This window comes from Nuphar pumila, chromosome 10, assembly GCF_984573655.1.
Source record: "Nuphar pumila chromosome 10, dmNupPumi1.hap1.1, whole genome shotgun sequence".
Lineage (NCBI taxonomy): Eukaryota > Viridiplantae > Streptophyta > Magnoliopsida > Nymphaeales > Nymphaeaceae > Nuphar > Nuphar pumila.
This window is the reverse complement of record NC_143258.1, coordinates 94,050,759-94,073,172: the sequence shown is the minus strand read 5'-3', so window position 1 is coordinate 94,073,172 and position 22,414 is coordinate 94,050,759. Positions and strand designations below refer to the sequence as shown.

The 22,414-nt window shown below is 36.5% G+C and overlaps 1 protein-coding gene across 4 annotated transcripts in view; it reads right to left on the bottom strand.

The window, feature by feature from the left end:
- LOC149827412 (chloroplastic group IIB intron splicing facilitator CRS2, chloroplastic-like) overlaps positions 1-1,442 on the bottom strand; it is a 34,382-nt gene extending 32,940 nt beyond the window's left edge. The window contains exons 1-2 of one of the 4 annotated variants that reach the window (XM_090020311.1): positions 1,347-1,442; positions 60-285 (exon numbers count right to left, since the gene is read on the bottom strand). In XM_090020311.1, coding sequence (XP_089876437.1) covers positions 60-257 — 198 coding nt within the window. In that variant the 5' untranslated portion in view covers positions 258-285; positions 1,347-1,442. Of the gene's footprint in view, positions 1-59; positions 623-758; positions 837-1,346 lie in introns of those variants that run through there. The other 3 variants (XM_090020310.1, XM_090020312.1, XM_090020313.1) reach the window with 3 other exon arrangements.
- Between the last annotated feature and the right edge of the window lie 20,972 nt (positions 1,443-22,414).

Genomic DNA, 22,414 nt, shown 5'->3' with positions numbered 1-22,414 from the left:
ATGAGGACCTAAATATGAGTACATAACAGTCCTATTTTTGAAAAGAATACTGAATGTACATTGTGCCTAGTGCCATGATACTTATTCCCCGGGTTTCCTAATCCAACAACAAGCCATGGTGTATACTCCAATGTAACTCCATTTTTTTGTGTGAAGCAAGCTGACACTCTGTGCACGATAGGAGCTTGAACTTTTTGAAAAGTGGTTCTCCGTTCATAAGACATGCATGACCCTGGTATAGAAAGTGCCTGCAGCATTTTGTTCAAGGACCTACAAGGCAAAACACTGTTGCATCAACTGTTAATGATGGTGTGAATGTGCATGCCTGCGACAAATAACAGAGTTATTGCTGTCAAATATTTTTAGCAGATTGTAAACAAAGGTGAACCAAAGTCAAGACCCGACTTTAAATCGTCATGAAAGATAATTCCATCCTTTGAGCTCAAGGACAACTAACAAGAACTATAACACAGATATCTCCCTCCAAAACATCTCCAATCGCAGGCTAGCATATGTCATACAGATCTTTCGTGTTCCGTTCACAGCACAGAAAATTTTGTTTAACGTATTGTTACTTGTTCATCACATCGTCGTCAACAAAATTGATTACTTGATTCCTACAATCAACTCAACTAGCCAAAAAACCAGGTCAGGTGGAGAGAATTCTCAACTGAACCTCCTGGTTCATGTCAAGGATGACTCAAGAAATTTCCAGGCCAAGATAAAACATACACCAGCAACTGAATCGAGGCTCTCACCTAGTCAACTAGAGAGTAGAGTGCTCTTGAATGACAACTAGGGACATTGCAATTCATTGAGTTGGGAGCAACTCGTGGTGATAGCCTCATAAAGTCATTAGACTCCTATCTGTAACAGCCAATTGACTTGGTAGCTGAAAGAATGACTGCGGTTGTTTACAAAAATACAGCTACAGTACTTCAAAGTTCAAACCATATTGTATCAGCTCATTGTCTTCGTATCTGACATACAACCAAAACCATCAACCTGCCTCATTGCATAGCACCATCTTAGAAGCTCTATCAGATTTTTAAATGAAGCATTTCCACAAACGCTTCGCATGCATCGTTGTTTCAATGGTCCTTACCGTTGAGGACGCAAATTAAGAAGATGGGTGGGGACAATTTTCAAATGGGGAAAGCAAACTCGAACCTTTCAGGACATATCTAGATCCTTGGGATATAATTCTGTTGAAAAAAATAAGTCAAGAGAAAGAGGGTCCATGTTGGGAGTCCTTTAGCAATCTCTACAAAATGATTTGACGAAAGGAAGTTCGCGTGAAGGCAGCAAGAAACTAAGCAAACGATGGTTGCAATAAACAAACTTACAAAAGGGAGCAGCTGCACTTTCACCAAACGATGGTCGATGTGTTTCGATGGTCAGAGGAGGAGACTGGGTTTTGAGAGAGAGAGAGGCAAACGTTATGGATCTGGGTCGGGATCTACGACCATTCCGAATAATGATTTTTTTGGGGGGGATAATTCAAGGGACATCCACCACCCATTTAGGCTGTGTTTGGAAGCCTTGAATTGGGATGGAAACACGGTTTCCATGCTTTGCCAAAACATGGAGTTGGCATTCATTGTATTACCAACTCCAACCACATGTTTGGGAGATAGTCACATGGTTTTGACACTTCCATGAATTGGTGGGTGTGCATTTTTTGAGTCAAAGATAGTCAACGATTTAATATAGCTTTGGATTGAGTCAAAAGTCAAAGTAAAATTTGGAGGAATTTGACCATTCTGCTTAATTTGAGGAGCATAGTGACAAACATTTTTATCGACAAAATCTCATTTTTTAAAAACTTGAGAGAAATTGAAAATTTTTCATAAATCTCATATTTTTTTCGGCAAAATCTTGGCAATAAAAAACAAAATAAAATCTAAAAATTATTTTTTATAAGAAAATATTAATAAAATTTATTTAAAAATAAAAATACACGAGCTTTTCATGATAAATAGCCGTTTAAAATGTAAATAACGCGTTTAAATCATAATATTTATGTTTTTTTCATAAAATCTTGCGAGAAATTGTCATTTTAAACTTTCAGGCAATTTCTCGTGATATTATCATGAGATTTTCATAAATCTCACGATATTTGTCACTATGCTGAGGAGTTTCAACGTGTTGGAACTGGTTCAAACCAGGATGGATCCGAACACCAATCCGACTTGCTAGTGCTGGTATTGGATCCGGAGGGTCTGATTGGACCCACTTAAAGCATACCAATCCTTTAAGAATTACATGAACCAGACCCAGTTCATATAGGGATGCAAATGGATCGGATATGATTGTATATATAATTCAAGTCTGACGCATTATATCTGGATTTGGATCCTTTAAGATAGATCTAAATGTGCATTCATATAGGATTCAAATATGTCCAATCGGATTACTTTTGGATACGAATCGGTACTTTAATTCAGTTCTAAAATTGATTTGAATCAAAATCCGTTCCCATTGCAATTTTTATATGTAAATAGCTTGTTTTTCTTCTATTTTTTCTGAATCCAATATTATCACTTGCATTTCAGATTCTGATTCAACCTTTGCCTTTTCGAATCTTATTTGGGTCTACTATTCGCACTTTGAATTTGGATTTAGATATGGCAGGATCTATCCCACATCTGACTGATTTGTACCCCTAATTCATATCTAATAAAATAATAAATTTTTATATTTTTCCATTAAAAATTGCGGATCTTAATCAAAATTTGAATGAAACCTAGGTTTGTTATGAAATTTCCCAACCCATACGCAGCTCCATATACTAATCTAACCCTTGCATCGGACCGGGATTATAACGCCCGGAATTTTAACCCAAATTTTAAGGATTTTTTTATTTTTTATTTATTTATTTATTTATTTTAACAGCAAAAATATTCAAGTTAACTGGGTTAAACATTTCACGCACATCATAGGAATCATCAAAACAACTAGCATTTATTTCATTTCTAATAAAATTTAAAACATAAGTTCATAATTGACAATAACCAAATTCAATTTAAACATCTCGCAAACACAATAAATAAGGTATCCTGATTCGTACACCATCCCGCAACCACTCTTGATCTTTTACTCTTTACCTGAAAAATAGTAAAATAATTTATATCAGACTACAACCAGTCTGAGAATACTATGATTTTGCAGATGTACTATGTAATTGTATGCAATATGATTGAATAACTGTGAATAGTAAAGCATGAGACTAAGCATGACATAATTAAACAAGTAACAGGAAACTAATCAATTGCATATCACAGTTCTAACTCACGAACTAGCATAAAATGAATAATCACATGTTCAAGTAAATAATCACATGTTTAATTAACTAATCACATGTTTAAGTAACTAATCGCATGTTCAAGTATAAATTCTCACAATCTTTTGTCAGAGTAATACACAAAAAAAGTTTAATTTAAGTTTCTCTTGAATTATCCTATGAGTACTCGTAGGCCAAGGTAACCATAACAGAAGAGAATATTCAGGGGTTTATTATGCATTGTGTTTTATTAACCCGAATGTCTAACTGAAACTGAAATCCTAAGAAAGCAATTAAATAACTAAGAGAACCTCTCAAAGGCCAAACAAAAGAATGCATCTCTAACTTCTACAAAAGAACGTGGAGCTACCGCCTAGGATAAATTTGATAGTCTGGGTCTCCTAACTCTGAGAATTGGGGTCCAACGAGCCATTGTCGTTCGAATATAAAAGCATATGTCTCTGGAGTGATGTACCACTTACCCTCTCCAAGGTAAGCCCGAATATGAGTGGGTTGCTATCTTATTAATTTGTATTACCCGATTTATCAGGGTTTTCTCCTAATCTGAATCCAGTAGCTCAAAGACACTGGAGTTCCTAAAAATTTTGAATCATACCACAATAGTAGTAGATCTCCAACCCTTCATACCTTAGATAGGTAGGTTATTCATATAATTCATTTACTTGAGCAGTCCCACCCAAAGTGTTCTAGTACCTTTAAACCGTCAAACACAAATGCTCTGGTACCTTTAAACTAGTCAGGCAAAAATATTTATATATTTCAATTTTCATGTGAATTCACCTTATAATTTGGATGGCCAATGCATGACCCTCAACACCCTAGCTTGACACTCATGTGTCCACAGCAAACCGACCCGCATGCTCGGTTAAGGGATCATTTTTTTTCTTTACGGCAAGTTGCCACAACATACCATTAAGTTTTGACTTGCGACGTCCCAACACATGGTGAGGTGCACTAACAGCGCCTACAAAGACAAGCAAAGCCCCAGTTGGTTCATTTAGAGAGCACGCAGTGCAGTCTCAGAGATTCAGTATTACAACTATATACACTTTTCTTCAAACACATTAGCATTTAAACATTTTAGAAAGTATATAGCATAGGCATTTGAATATTAGCTTAATAGGTAGGAACATCGCAGGCTCGGTTAATATTTCAAAATCAAATGTAGATCGAGCTCAAGTAAGTATGAAAATGTACAAAATGTAGACATGCTGACATGTGCAACTATATGTTCAGAACCCAACTATATATATTAACAACTAGAGTTATCGACACATACTTATTAACATTGAATTAACCCACTGTATATCTTGTACATGCTTATAAGTTGTCATGTGTAACCCATAATTTTGCATATGCTATGATCTAAGTATTAACATTTCAAAACATGCGGTAATGTGACCATGGGAACATACTCCGAATATGTAATAACTTGAGCATTCAAATATCAGAACCTACAATAATTTTAACAGGGAAATTAATCAGAACATACATAACACTTTATATTCAACCAATTTGAGTGCTACAAAAAAAATCAGAACATGTGCTACTTTAAGCAGGGAAGCAAATCAGATCATGCATTAGTCTGGGCATCACAAACTTCAGAACATGCGATTTATATTCATTTTATAGTAATTAAGAATTTACGAAAGCAAATCATCGTATCTGCAGCTTGCATTCAGTTGTAAGGAAATAAAAGATGCAGTTTACATACCTAGTATAAATATCAATACAAACACACTCAACTTTGTTTATGTTAAACCACAATATTGTTGAAATAAATACTTCATAGAAATTCACAGTATGCACAATCACTATTTCATAAAGCCTATCATAGAATGTGAAAGTCGTAATTGATAGAAAGTGCAGAACGTATGTTTCTTGAAAGCAACTCTCACAAACGCCCGTAATACTTAAGCATCTTTTCCAACTGCCTATTATGCATACACATGAAACCAATTGGACTGCATGTATACTCTACCAACTAATGATATCGCATATCAAAAATTTCTAATTAAGCAATTAGATCCCAACATAACTCATATTGTTAAAGAAAAGAACTCATAAACACTAAAAAAAATAATCGATAGACAACAACTCAACATTCGACAACCATTAACCAGATTAGCCAAAAGTGAAACCTTTTTTTTTTACGTTCATAATAGAAAAAAAAGTTAGTCATTTCTGCTTAGTGTTCTATCTGTAATACCCAAGGCAGATCGGACAGATCCATGTTTACTCCGCCTTCTTTCGTGTTGATCGGTCATACCAAAGGGTATTGGCCGATTAGCTTTACACAAAAGCACCCATTGTTGTGTCCATATGAAAACCCCTCAAAATTTCTTTAAAACTTCTTGATTTGAGGTGCGATACAACATAGTGCAGGCTTGAAAACAAAATAGACACACAAAAATGTAGTAAAACTCTACCTTTTGAAGAGTTCCCTCTTTCCACCACTTGCTGCAGTGATTTTGGTGCAGCCGTGCACCGTTTCACCAAATCGTGCGATAGAGAGCAAGAGGAAGAGGGAGTGAGAGAGCAAGAACAAGAGGGAAAGAGAGATAATGAGAGGGGGTAATAAGTGGGTTTAAGAAACATGTGAGGGGGGGAAGATGAAGGAGGATGTAGAGATCGTGTGTGTGTGTGTGTATGGGGGGGGGGGGGGGGTGAAAGGTGTTTTCACGCAGCTGACCCCCTTTACATCCTTATCAAAAAGAAACGTAAACCCTTTACGTATTCACTCTTTTAATGCACTTTACTCCCTTTTTTAACTTATTACCTTTTTAACGTGTATACGAGTTTGGATCGACCAAGCTCTAGACATGCGACCCATTACAGTTTGAGTCCAAGTTTTGGGCCATTCGAATCCATCCGAGGATCCGACTCTTTTAAAATTTTAAAGTACTAAAATTTCGATTATGAACCCAACTTAAATTTTTATGGATCCAAATACGTTATCTTGAATTTCAAGTGACTTGTTATGGATCTAAGTAAAATTTTAATTGGACCTTACACTATTTACCTCTTCGATGTCCAGGATCCAAATAAAGAAATGTGGATCTGACCATCGCATGTTCTATTACAGATCCCTCTAGAGTGTTATAGGTCCAATATAGAATTTTTATCATTAAAATTCTGATTTAAACTTCGCGGATCCACTTAATTTATCCTGGATCCAATATCAAATTTGACCATGATATTGAGGATCCAATACCAGAGATCCGATCCATTTGACCAAAATCTCTTATTACATATCCAATTTAATGTTCGTGATCTAATATTTAAGATCTGAATGGAATATCGAAGATCTGAATAGGATATTAAGGATCTGACATTGAAGATCCAAACAGGATAACAGAGATCCAAATATAGATAAACAAATAAATTAATAAAAATATCCCTGTACCTGCTTAAGGACATAAATTTCATGTTTATTTATCTGATAAAATTCACAAGTATTATGTCCTTTACCCCTAAAAAGAATTTTGTCCTCAAAATTCTCATACAAGAACTATTCAAAAAACTAGGGTACTTTTCTCGCATACTAGCCTCAGGTTCCCATGTGCTTTAGGCGATAGCATGATGTTGCCATCTAACTTTGACGAGAAGGATAGTCTTGGATCTCAGTATTCGTTCACTTTATTCCAAAATTTTCATTGGCTTTTCTTTTATAATTGGGTCTTCCCATATATCTATGTCCTCGTATTGAATCACATAAGACGGATTATAAATATACTTCCTCAGCATAGACACGTGAAATATATTATGAATTTGTGTATACTGGGAAGGTAGAGCTATTTGATAGGTTGTTTCGTCGACCTGTTCCAAAATCTCGAATGGTCTCACATATCTAGGACTCAATTTTCCCTTTTTCGAATTGAAAAACACTTTTGGTTGGTGACACTTTCACAAAGACCTGATCTTCCACTTCAAAAGTGAGTTCCCTGTGCCTTTGGTCCACATAGATTTTTTGTCGGCTTTGAGTTGTCAGCAATCTATCTCTTATCATCTGGACCTGTTGAGTATAGTGTTGTAGCACGATTGGTGATTACATAGATCGTTCACCAACTTCGTCTCAATATACAAGCGATCTGTATGGTCATTCGTACAGAGCCTCGAAAGGAGCCATGTCGATGCTCGCATGATAACTGTTATTGTAAGCGAATTTGACCAATACCACATGCTTGTCCCATTCGCTCTTCCAATCCAGCATACATGCTCATAACATATCTTCTAAAGTCTATATGGTTCTCTCAGATTGCCCATCGATTTGGGGATGAAAAGCGGTACTCAGCTTCAACTTTGTACCTAAGGCCTGGTGTAACTGCCCTCAAAACCAAGAAGTAAACCGTGGATCCCAATCGGATATGATAAAAACTAGCACTCTGTGCAACCAAACAATTTCTCTTATGTACAAATCTGCTAAGCTCTCAAGAGATTGTTTGATGCATATGGGTAAGAAGTGAGCTGATTGGTAAGTCTGTCTATTATCACCCATATGGTGTCATGTTGTCTTCAGGTTTTGGGTAAATCCACCACGAAATCCATGGTGATTTCTTCTAATTTCCACTGTAGAATCTCCATCTGCTGCAATATTCCTTCAGGTTTTTTATGCTCAATCTTGACTTATTGACAAGTCAAACACTTCGAGACATAACTGGCAAGTCCAAACCAATACTAAAGTTATATTGAGCTATGATAACAATGGACTTACCCAGAATAAGAAATTTAAAGTTTAATTTACTCGTCTTACCTTAAGACCTCACGCTTTATTCCGTTCCACCAATATCCCCATTGTAAGTCTTTAAACATCTTTGTACTTCTCGGATATACGGTGTACCTAGACTTATGTGCCTCACCCAACAATTCATTTAACTTAGGGTCGCTAGGGACCCAAAGTCGCTTTCGCATCCAGATACTGTCATCTTTCATCAGTGTGAATGAGGAATCTTCAAGTTGAGCAAGCGACTTAAGCTTCTCATATTGAGGATCCTCCTTTAGACCCTCAAAAATTCTTGTGAGAATTTCAGGGCGAGCAGGCAAACTGAATAGCTTGATGGTTCCAAGGACATCTTTGAATGGCTTCCAGTCAGTAAACTCTTACACCAATTTCCATTCATTTGCCACTAAACTAGACAAAGTGCAACCCACTTTGCGACTAAGAGAATCTACTACGATGTTTGCTTTTTTTGGGTGATAGGAAATAGCAAAGTTGTAGTCCTTTATGAACTCTAACCAATGTCGTTGTCGCATATTTAACTTCTTCTGTGAGAACAGGTATTTAAGACTTTTATGATCTATAAATACCTCAAATTGTTCTTCGTACAAGTAATGTCGCCATATCTTCAGAGCGAATACTACAATTGCTAACTCTAGATCATGAGTCAGATAATTTTGCTCGTGAATCTTTAGTTGGCGAGATGCATATGCTATCACTTTGTCATTTTGCATTAAAACATATCTCAACCTTGTACCTGATGCATTTGAATACACGACAAAACCACCATAACCAGATGGCAAGGTCAAGATGGGAGCGGTTGTAAGCCTCTTCTTCAGGGTTTGAAAGCTCTCCTCACACTTATCTGTCCATTCAAACTTGGTCCCCTTTCTAAAGAGTTTGGTCATAGGCAGAGTGATCCGCGAAAAGTTCTGAATGAACCTTCGGTAATAGTCTGCCAAACCAAGAAAACTCCTGATATCGCTGATATTTTTCGGTTGTTCTCAGTTCAATACAACTTCAACCTTAGCTGGGTCTACCGATACTCCATCTCTTGATATAACGTGGCCAAAGAACATGACCTTCTTAAACCAGAATTCACACTTGGAGAATTTAGCAAACAACTGATGTTCCTTAAGAGTCTCCAACACAATTCTCAAATGATCTCGATGTTGCTTCATGCTTCTTGAATATATCAGGATATCATCGATAAAGACGATCATAAAAGTATCCAAGTATGGTTTGAATACCCGATTCCTCAAATCCATAAATGCGGCAGGAGCATTTGTGAGTCTGAACAACATTACTATAAACTCATATTGTTCGTACCTTGTTCGAAAGGCTATCTTTGGGATATCATCATCCTTAATTCTGAGTTGGTGATACCCAGATCTGAGGTCATTTTTTTAGAATACCTTAGCCTTTTACAACCGATCGAACAAGTCTTCGGTGCGAGGTAATGGATACTTGTTTTTAACGGTTGCTTGATTCAGCATCTGACAGTCCATGCATAATCTCATAGACTCATCTTTCTTCTTCACAAAGAGGATTGGTGCTCCCCATGGCGATACACTTGGTTGGATAAAGCATCGCTTCATTAACTCTTGTAGTTGTTTCTTTAGCTCCTCTAATTCCACTAAGGCTATACGATAAGGTGCCTTGAAGAATGGTGTTGTACCGGACACCAACTCGATATGAAAGTCTACCTCATGTTGTGGAGGAAGTCCCGTAAATTCTTTTGAAAACACCTCTGAAAACTCATGAACTACCTCGAGTTCATCTAAGGGTGTGACCTTCGGTTCAATTAAGGATACATTAACTAGGAAAGCCCTGCATCCTTATCGCATATATCTTTGAGTCTTCAATGTTGATATTACCTAGTTCTTCACAGCAGGTCTGAAGAGTCTGAACTCTATTTTCGGCAATTCTGGTCGGGATAACACTACTTTCCCTTGATGATATAGAACATTGGCGTGATGTTCATATAACTAGTTCATCCCCAATATGAGATCATACTCAGTCATATTCAGTAGGATCAAGTCAACAGGTAAGTTTCGCTCATCCAACATAATTTATATGTCTGGTATGTAGTTGACACATATCGAGTTATATCTAACAAAGTTATACACATGTAATACATGTTTCAATGGTTCAATGTTTGCACCCAATTATTTAGCAAAGTCTATGGATATAAACAAATGTGTGGCACCATAATAAAAAACAACAAGTGCAGCATGACCATCAACAAACATCGTACCTTGCACCAAGTTTTCCTTCTCTAGATTCTCGACAGTGGTTGCATAAACATGTGTCACCCTCTTCTGGATGTTTTGTTGTTGTTGATGTTGTTGTTGTTGAGGTGGTAGTTGTTGTGGCTGTCCTTCGCCGACGTTTTGCCTCTCTATGTCCACAGTCTTCTTGTGACATTAACGAACATAATGGCCAAATTTGCCACAATACAAACATGCGCCAGTATCTCTAGGACAGAGCTGCCTGTTGTGGAACTGATTGCATTTTTGGCATACTCAATTTTGATTCTGGTTCCATTGGGGACGATCTCCCCCGTTCTGCTTCTGCTTCTTTGGGGGTGGTTGATGCTTCTTACCACTGTGGTATGGCTGTTTGCTGGCTCGCAGTCTGTCCTTGAGTCCACGAACATACTTAGCCGCTCTTCTTTGTCATTAGTGAACAAGTTAGGGCAATACCTCTCTAAGTTTCAGAACTTGGTGGTATAGTCTGCCAGACTCATGTTTTCTTGGGTCAACTCCAGAAACTCCTGGTGTTTTCGACCACGAGCATACTGGGGGAAGTAAGTCTCCAGGAATGCCTCCTGGAAGACTCCCCACAGAATATGATCCATCCCTGTGAAATTGATTGTTAGGCCATATCCCACCATTTCTGTGCATTGCCCTTCAGACAATAGGTAACGAAGTCCATCTGTTGATCCTCTGGTACTGGCAGAACACGAAAGGCTCCCTCGATTTCTTCGACCAAACTTTTGGATATCTCCAGGTCAGCCTTTCCAGAAAAGGTTGGCAGGTCCAGCTTGAGAAATTTCTCATACGTGATCGTACTGACATTATGACTTTCGTTGGTGGTCGCGGCTAGCTTCATCTGGTTGTGCATTTTGGTTTTATCATTTGAGCCAGACTATTGAGGGTTTCCATAACGAAACCCCTTTGCTCCTACTAGTCATTGGTCGTGCTCGTATCGATGTTTGCTCGATGATACATCTAGTAATCATTTCAATACAACACACATTTTTACTATCTATGAATTATAGTATTCCTACAAGTATTAAATGTATATAAATATACTTATAGATACTTTAAAAGAACATGCAAGTAACATAAATAATAAAAATAAAATACACTCATAGAGCACTTATCGGGTTGTTGTACAACTATGATTTATGATTTATTGTTCCTAGGTTCTGATACCATAACGGTAACGCCCTAAACTTTAACCCAAAATTTGAGGATTTTTTCAATAGCGAAAATATTCAAGTTAACTGAGTTAAACATTTCATGTACATCACAGGAATCATCAAAACAACTAACATTCATTTTATTTTTAATAAAAGTTAAAACATAAGTTCATAATTGACAATAACCAAATTCAATTTAAGCATCCCGGGAACACAATAAATCATGTATCCTGATCCGCACACCATCCCGCAAGCACTCTTGATCTTTTACTCTTTACCTGAAAATAATAAAATAATTTATGTTAGACAACAACCAATCTATGCAGGAGAATACTATGATTTTACAGATGTATTATATAACTGTATGCAATGTGATTGAATAGCTGTGAATAGTAAAGCATGCGGTTAAGCATGACATAATTACATAAGTAACACAGAACTAATCAATTGCATATCACAATTCTAACTCATGAACTAGCATAAAATGAATAATCACATGTTCAAGTAAATAATCACATGTTTAATTAACTAATTACATGTTCAATTAACTAATCACATGTTCAAGTACAAAATCTCACAATCTTTTGTCTGAGTAATATAAGAAAAAAGTTTACTTTAAGTTTCTCTTGAATTATCCCACAGGTACTCGCAGGTCAAGGTAACCATAATAGAAGAGAATATTCAGGGGTTTATTATGCTTGGTGTTTTATTAACCCGAACATCTAATTGAAACTGAAATCTTAAAGGAGCGGTTAAATAACCAAGATAACCTCTCAAAAGTCAAAAAAAAAGATGCAGTCCTAACTTCTGCAGAAGAACATGGAGTTACTGCCTAGGGCAAATTTGGTAGTCCAAGTCCCTCAACTTCGAGGACTGAGGACCAACAAGTCATTGCTGCTCGAATCTAAAAGCACATGTCTTCGGAGTGGTGTACCACCTACCCTCTCCAAGGTAAGCTTGAATCTGAGTGGGTTGCTATCTTATTAATCTTATTACCCGATCTATTAAGTTTTTCCCCTGATCTGAATCCAATAGCTCAAAGACACTAGAGTTCATCGAAATGTTGAATCATACCACAGTAGTAGTAGATCCCCAACCCTTCATACCTTAAATAGGTAGGTTATCCATATAATTCATTTACTTGAGTAGTCCCACTCAGAGTGCTCTGATACCTTTAAACCATCAAGCATGAATGCCTCAGTACCTTTAAATTAGTCAGGCAAAAATATTTATATATTTCAATTTTCATGTGAATTCACCTTATAATTTTGATGGCCAATGCGTGACCCTCAACACCCTGGCTTGAAACTCATGTGTCCATAGCAAACCAACTCGCAGGCTCCATTTTTTTTCTTTACGGCAAGCTGCCACAACCTACTATTAGGTTTTGACTTGCAACGTCCCAACACATGGTGATGTGCACTAACAACTCCTACAAAGACAAGCAGAGCCAGTTGATTCACTTGGACAGCATGCAGTGCAGTCTCGGAGATTCATTATTGTAACTATATACACTTTTCTCCAAACACATTAGCATTTAAACATTTCAGAAAGTATACAGCTTAATAGTCATTTGAACATTAGCTTAATAGGTAGGAACATATTAGGCTCGGTTAATATTTTAGAATCAAATGTAGATCGAGCTCAAGTAAGTATGAAAATGCAAAAAATGTAGGCATTCTGACATGTGCAACTATATGTTCAGAACCCAACTATATATATTCACTACTAAAGTTATTGACACATACTTATTAACATTGAATTAACCCATTGTATATCCTTTACATGCTTATAAGCTATCATGTGCAACCCATAATTTTGCATCTGCTATGATCTGAGTATTAACATTTCAGAACATGCAGTAATGTAACCATGGGAACATACTTTGAATATGTAATAACTTGGGCATTCAAATATCAGAACCTACAATAATTTTAATAAAAAAATTAATCGAAACATACATAACGCTTTATATTCAGCCAATCTGAGTGCTAAAAAAAAACTCAGATATGTGTTACTTTAAGCAGGGAAGCAAATCAGATCATGCATTAGTTTGAGCATCACAAACTTCAGAACATGTGATTTATATTCATTTTACAGGAATTACAAATTTATGAAAGCAAATCATTGTATCTGCAGTTTGCATTCATTTGCAAGGAAATAAAAGATGCAATTTACACACCTAATATAAATATCAATACAAACACACTCAACTTTGTTTATGTTAAATCACAAAACTGCTGAAATAATTACTTCCCAAAAATTCACAGCATGCACAATCACTATTTCATAAAGCCTATCATAGAAAGTGAAAGTCGTAATTGACAGAAAGTGTAGAACGTACATTTTTCGAAAGCAACTCTCACAAACGCCCGTAATACTTAGCATCTTTTCCAATTGCTTGTTATGCATGCACACATGAAACCATTTGGACAACATGTATACTCTACCAACTAATGATATCGCATATCAAAAATTTCTAATTAAGCAATTAGATCCCAACATAACTCATATTGTTAAAGAAAAGAACTCATAAACACTAAAAAAAAACAATCGATAGACAACAACTCAACATTCGACAACCATTAACCTGATTAGCCAAAAGTGAAACCTTTTTTTTTTACGTTCATAATAGAAAAAAAAGTTAGTTGTTCCTGCTTAGTGTTCTATTTGTAATATCCAAGGCAGACCAGGCAGATCTGTGTTTACTCCACCTCCTTTTGTGTTGATCGGTCATACCAAAGGGTATTGGCCGATTAGCTTTACACAAAATCACCCATCGTTGTGTCTATATGAAAACCCCTCAAAAAAAATTTAAAACTTCTTGATTTGAGGTGTGATACAACATAGTGCAGACTTGGAAACAAAATAGACACACAAAAATGTAGTAAAACCCTACCTTTTGAAGAGTTTCCTCTTTCCACCACTTGTTGCAGTGATTTTGGTGCAGTCGTGCACCGTTTCACCAAATCGTGCGATAGAAAGTAAGAGAGCAAGAACGAGAAGGAAAGAAGGATAATGAGAGGGAGAAAGAAGTGGGTTTAAAAAATGTGTGAGGGGGTGAAGATGGTGAAGGATGTTGAGGGGGGTGGGGGGAGGTGGGTCGGTTACCCCTTCCAGGCTGCATGAAAGACGTTTTCATGCAGCTGCCCCCCTTCACATCCTTATAAAAAAGATACGTAAACCCTACTTAGGGTTTACATATTCACTCTTTTAACACACTTCACCCTTTTTTTTAACTTATTACCTTTTTAACGTGTATGCAAGTTTGGATCGATCAAGCTCTAGACCCGAGACCCATTATAGTTTGGGTCCAAGTTTTGGGTCGTTCCGATTCATCCGAGGATTTGACTCTTTTCAAGTTTTAAAGTACTAAAATTTTGATTATGAACCCAAATTAGATTTCTATGGATCCAAATATGTTATCTTGAATTCCAAGTGGCTTGTTATGGATTTAAGTAAAATTTTAATTGTACCCTGCCCTATTTACCTCTCTGATGTCCAGGATCCAAATGAAGAAATGTAGATCCAATCATTGCATGTGCTATTACGGATCTCTCTAAAGTGTTATAGGCCCAATATAAAAAATTTCTCATTGAAAATCCGATTTAAACTTCGCGGATCCACTCAAATTGTCTTGGATCCAATATCAAATTTGACCATAATATTGATGATCGAATACCAGAGATCCAATCCATTTGACCGACATCTCTTATTAGATATCCAATTTAATGTTCGTGATCTGATATCTAAGATTTAAATGAAATATCGAAGATCAAAATAGGATATTAGGGATTCAATATTTGAGATCCAAACAGGATATTCGAGATCCAAATACGAATAAACAAATAAATTAATAAAAATATCCTTGTACCAGCTTAAGGACATAAATTTCAAGTTAATTTATCTGATAAAATTCATGGGTATTAAAGGGATTCTAGTGGGATCTCCTTCTCATCACCAAACCCTAACCGTATAGAGTTTGGTACAGGTATGGTCTGGGTCAAACCCGATCCATTAGCACCCTAGCACCCCTAGATATAGGTACAAAATTGAGCCATGGGAAAACTTTCATCAGAACCCAACTGCATCACATTTATTAACACCCCAATCCCACCCGATGTACAAAGTATATAGTTGTTTTACAAGATATCCCACCACATCTAGGAAGTTTGTTCATATAAGATGAGGGTTCTTGAGATGGTCAAAACGGCTAAGTTAAAGACCATGTTAGATCCATTGCAACTATCAAAATTCACAAAACTAGGGCATATAATTAACAAAGATCACCAAAGCACTTATCAAACATCAGTTAAAGTTTGCCCACCAAACAACTTTTTTAAGAAAGACCTAAATTAACAAACACGGCTTTATGTCCTAAATTAACCACTTGCTGAAAATTTACTACAATTACCTAAGTAATCATCGAGCAAGCTTACACTGTGCTATAGTAACTGCTAAAAAGAAACAAAAAAATTCAAAAATATACACTGCACCTGATGCAGGAGTGGAGCAAAAGATTCACATCCATAAGAATCTGTTTGGATCCATTTTAATGTTTTTTGATATTTGTATCATTTTTCATATTTAGGTCATTTGTAATGAATATTGGATCATTATGCATGATCTATATCTTAATTAAGATTATCTTTTTAATAGTTTATGAAACCAAGTAGTTTACTTGGATTGAGATTTGGGAGACCTCATCTATAAAAGGATGAGAGCCCTAAGTAAAATGGAAAGTTCAAATTTGAGATTGAATTTAGTATTTCTTTGTTTTAGTTAAATTTTCTGTGATTTCCTTGTTTTCTTGTCATTTATTTTCTTGCTTTTCACGATTTTAGTGCATAGAAATAACATAACATAGATTTTTTCGTAAATTGAGACCTTCCTATTTACATCAATACCTCTACTTACATTACCAAGGACAACCCACTAGATTTACAGATCACCTTGCAGTAGTATTCTAAAGTGAACACAATCACCTAATTATACATTGGCATGGGGATGATCATGTTTCCTCTATCCTTGTGAGAATGAGCCCTTGTTTGATTGCCATGGGCAGGAGAAAAGAGTTAGCTTCTCATCTCCAGCTAACATAATGTTTGTTGAAGGAATATGAAGATATAAAGATCTCCCTCACATGAATTTCTCTTAGTTTGAGATTGGTTTTGCATCTAAGAACTTTGCTACTGCTTGATAGATGTTACTACTTAATAGATGCTACTCCTTGAAGAGCTTAGAGACATATCCATCAGTTCCACAATTGGTAGCTGCTTGATAGCTTCATAAGTGGCCTGAATCAGATCAGCAATCGTGGTGAGTATAGGTAGATGCCATTGAACCTTTCCCCTGATCCTGCATGTAATGTTGACCCAATTTTGATCTGCTTATTCATTTGATTCTCACGCTAACATCTGCTCAGTCACCTCAAGCAATGCCAATATTTTCAAGTTATTTTTTGAAACATTATAACCACATTATCAAGTCTTTTTCATAAACATAATAAAAGAGTACATCATAATTAATCATTCAAATGTAGTCTCAGAACCAGAGTTGTGACCCATCTCAACTAGAAAAAACATTAGCCATGAAAATAACATGTAAACTGCCAATTGGTAACACAACTAATGGCAGCAATCAGGGAGTAGTCCTAATTAAATGTCTTTAAGGTCATGAACTTTGCAGATACTCAAATTGAGGTTAGGCCGACCCTACCAGTCCACTAAGCAATCAAATTATTAGTAGATCTATGGGAGACAATTGTCATTTTTTTGGTACGCACACACATACACAATCTTTGGCAGGCACATGCACACACACATAATTTTGATAGGCACACATACACACACAATCTTTGGTAGGCACACACATGTACATAATTACCAATAGTGGAAATACAAAAGAAAATAGTGGACCACATGAATAAAAAAGTAGATCCATACTAAGCAAACATAAAGCAATCCAATTCAAACAGAAAAGCATTTAAGATCACTATGTAAAAGGGAAATGCAGATAGTGACTCGGAGACCCTTTTGTCCATTAACAACAGCACCAAACAATATCAGATTCTCAGTATTTGTATATCATGATCAGATGATAGTCCTTGCCTATCCCCTATGGTTGCTATCAGCTTAACCTCAAGTCTCTAATCACTTTGATATCAAACATAGAAAACCAGAGGAACTAACTACCCTTTTTCTAAGCTACTAATGCAAGTACATGACAAACATTTCTCCTTTTATCATAATAAATCCATCTTTCCTAAAATTGTTGGGTCGGTCCTGTGGATCGGATGACTTGCACAAAAACCCATAGAAGAAACTAGATTCTGTGTAAAAATGCAGTTGCAAGGGGGCAGATATACCTGATGTCGCCATTGATGAGCTGTTGTGGGTGGTAGAGATTGGATGGAGCAGGAGAAGACCGCTCAACTATTGGTGGTGGTGGTTGATAATGGAAGGGAAGGGCTTCTCCTCAGCCGGACTGCTGCCCTCCACGAGCCCAGGCTGCCGGATGCAGTTGGTGAGCAGGATCGATTCCCTTTTGATGGAAATTGATCTTATGGAGAGGGAAAAAATCTAAAACCCTTTTTCACGATTTCCGTTTTTGTTTCACCTTGATGGGGGTTGCTCATGAAACCCCCTTTTATAAACACAAAATGGGAACGGTTGTGTAATCGTTCCCCCTTATTTGTGTAGGTTTAACGGAAGGAACATATTTAGAGAGGGAGTGTTACCCACATCATGGGTAACCGCCACCAACGTGGTGGTTTATCCCAACATTCTCCCACTTGTCCGATGATAAACCCTTTAAGCAGAAAACCTTATGGGAATAACTTAATGAATAGATTGACCCTTATAATCTATTTTATAGATCCTGAGTTGAATCTCTAATTCTTATGAGATTAACAACAACCATAATGAGAATCAAAAAACTGAAAGTGATCACTTTATTTGTGTGCATATGTCAAAAAAGAGTTTAACAATCTCATCCTCATTACATGTTCGGAATATAATCCTGGTGCTAGCCCTTTAGTATGATGATCATCGATCATCTCTTTGATACCAATATTAACAATATGCACTAAATGATTCTCCGTCCTTTCTTTAACAACAAAATACTTCAATTTCATATGCTTGCACGACGTAGTACTTTTGTTGTTGTTCGAAAAGAATATTGCAGCTTCATTATCACAGTAGATCTTTAGTGGCTTCACAATGGAATCAACCACCTTTAACTGTGATATAAAGTTCTTTAACCATATAACTTGCAAAGTAGTCTCGTACAATGCTATGAATTATGCTTCCATGGTGTGAGCAGCAGTGGTCGTCTGCTTCCCACTCCTCCAAGAGATAGCGCCCCCAGCAAGTAAGAAGATATACCCAGTAGTAGACTTTCTACTATCGAGGCATCCTCCTAAGTCTGCATCTGAGTAGCCAATTACCTCGAGGTGATCAACTTTATGATACGTCAACATATAGTCTTTTGTCCCTTGCAAGTACCGCAAGACTTTCTTGGCAGCCTTCCAATAGGGTAAACCTGGGTTAGACTAAAATCTGCCAAGTACCCCTACTGCAAAAAAAATATCTGGTCGAGAACATGTTTGTGCGTACTGCAAGCTGCCACCAACTGATGCATATGGATAAGCACTCATCTGTGCTTTGTCAATATCATTCTGTGGACAATCCTTTAGGCTCAACTTATCACCTTTTGATATGGGTGTATAACTAGGAGAACAATTCTCCATCCCATATCGCTTCAACACCTTTTCTATATAGGATCTCTAGGAGAGGCCTAGAAAACCTTTTGCTTTGTCTCAACAGATCTCAATGCCAAAAACATAAGCAGCCTCACCCATATCTTTCATATCAAAATATGATGCAAGAGACTGTTTTGTCTCTAAAAGCAACTTTATATCGTTGGTTGCAAGAAAAATGTCATCCACATACAACATCAATATAATGAACTTACTCCCACTTTTCTTAAGGTATATACATTGATCAATAATGTTTTCTGTAAACCCGAAAGTCATAATGACTTGGAAAAATTTAATATACCACTGTTGGGAGGCTTGTTTAAGTCCATATATTGATTTGTTAAGCTTGCAAACCAAACAATCACCTTCAGAGAAACCAAGAGGTTGTTCCATGTATACCTTTTCATTCATATCCCTGTTGAGGAACACTGTTTTCACATTCATCTTATATAGATTTAAGTCATAATGAACTATGAGGGCTAAAATGATCCTCATTGACTCCTTAGTTGAGACAGGAGAAAATGTCTCATTATAGTCAATGCCCTCCATCTGGGTGAATCCTTTAGCAACCAATCTTGTTTTATGTCTCTTTATGTTACCTTTGGAGTCCTTCTTGGTCTTAAAGACCTATCTACACCCTACGGGTTTTACTCCTTTAGGTAACGCGACAAGATTCCACACTTGATTTCTAGCCATAGAGTCTAACTCTTCTTTCATGACTTCTATTCAGTGCGAAGATTGTTTGTTTTCAATAGCTTTCATAAAAGTCAACGGGTCATCATCCACATCTATGAAATCACCAGGCTTCTGAAGGTACACCACATAATTATGATGTATAGCAGATCTCCTAATCCTTATGGATCTTTAAACAGGTCGTTCTTCAAGCTCAGATTGAACCTAATCATCTTGTTTGTGCTCTTCTGCATTGTCCACAATAGCTTTACTTTGGATTTGTGCATTAACAACCAAATGATCAACCACGTCATCATTAAGAATAATAATGTGATATCTTTGGATGTTTTTCTTAACATGTGATGAAACTGGATCTTGTACTTCCTCAAAAGAAAGGCTTTGAAGTGCACTCAATCCTACTAAACCATCTTCTAAGAATTTTGCCTTATCTGTTTTAACAATCTGTGGTGAGTGAGATGGGCAATAAAACTTGTACCCTTTTGATCTTTCTGGATAACCAATGAAATATCCACTGGTTGTTCTTGAATCAAAGGCTTTAATGTGAGGGTTATACAACTTAGCCTCTATAGGACATCCCCATATGTGCACATAGGACAATGATGGTTTCCTACCTGTCCATAACTCATAAGGAGTTTTAGGCACATATTTCGTAGGAACCTTATTCAAAATATGCACAACAATCCTTAAGGCTTCATCCCACAACTTTATGGGAAGTGTTGAATAATTCAACATAGCTCTGACCATTTCCTTAAGCGTACGATTTCTTCTTTCAGCTACACCATTCTGATAGGCACTACCAAGCATGGTATATTGAGGCACAATGCCTTCCGCTTTGAGAAATCGCGCTAATGGTTATTTCCTTTGCCCCATCTTAGTAAATCTATCATAATATTCACCACCTCTATCAGACCTGACTATCTTAATAACCTTATCGGTTTGTTTCTCTACTTCTTTTTTAAAATCCTTAAACATCTGAAAAACATCAGATTTTTCAAAGATCAAGTAAAGATACATATACAGAGAATAGTCATCAATAAAGGTGACAAAATATTTTTCGCCTATGTAACAGGGAGAAAATGGTTCACATACATCCGTATGGACTATCTCCAATATCTCACTGCTGTGTTTGGCACCCTCTTTATATGTGTTTGTATGCTTAGCTTTTATGCAATCAACACATGGGTCATTGTCGGTAAAATCTAGAGATTTCAAGATCCCTTCATTTACAAGTCTCTTTATTCTCTTTTCAGAGATATGACCCAACCTTTGATGCCAAAGCATATAAGATTTATCATTTATCAAGCTACGTTTATTTTCAACCAATACGTATTCAGAAGTCAGAGACTCCTGAGTTTGGATCTTCACATTCAATCTACATAAACCATCATAAACTGATGCAGAACCAATTTCAATTGGATTTCTATAAATGAACAATTTGGAATTTTCAAACTTAAAACAATATCCAAATTTATTCAACTTCAAAATTGAAATTAAGTTTCTACTATATGATGGAATATAAAAGACATCATGAAGATCTAAAACTATGTTTGTATCTAGAGTAATCCTGCAGGTTCCAACACCCTTCACATGTGAACGCATCTTGTTTCACGAATAAATGCTCTTCTCATGCATTGTTGGTTCCCTTCTGCTCAGGAACAACTGTAAACAATTGAAAATATGAACAGTAGCACCAAAATCAATCCACCAGTATTTTCAGGAATTTGTAATAAATTACATTCATGAGAAACAAATGATAAATTACCTCTCTTTTCCAACAACTTTTTATACTTTATGCAATCTACCTTCCTGTGTCCCTTCTTCTTACAAAAGAAACACCTTATGGGAGTAGAGTCAGATTGCTTATCTTGGGATGACTTATCCCCAGTTGGTTTCTTCCTAGCATTTCTCTTAAATGCATTCTTTTTTGGTCCTACCTTGGATGTATGAGAAGTCATACGTGCACTCTGCACATTCTCTCTTTTCAACCTCTCTTCTTCTTCAACACACTTGGACATAAGTTCATTGAACGTCCATTAATCATTATGTGTGTTGTAAGAGATTTTAAAAGGTCTGTATTCCAAAGGTAAGGACGTTAGAACTAAATGCACTAGAAAAAAATCAGAGATGGTGAGCTTCATGTCATTTAACTGAGACGCTATGTTCCTCATCTTCAAAATGTGATAGCGAATGTTTCTCCCTCTAGAATATTTCATAGATATGAGCTTAGACATCAGGGTACTGACTCTGGCCTTGTTTGAATTTATAAATTGTGCCTCAATGGCATTCATAAATTCCCTCATTGTTCTACACTGTGGGATAGCACTGCGAATATTTTTAGCTACTTTAGATTGCAAAAGTAACAAGTTAAGCCTATTCGAGCGCTCTCACTTCTCAAAAGCAATCTTTTGATCAACGGTGCTCAGATCAATGAGGGCAGCGAGTTCATCTATCCTTAGGGTCAGATCTAAATCCATATATCCTAATGTAAAAATAACAGTTTCTTTTCAATCACTA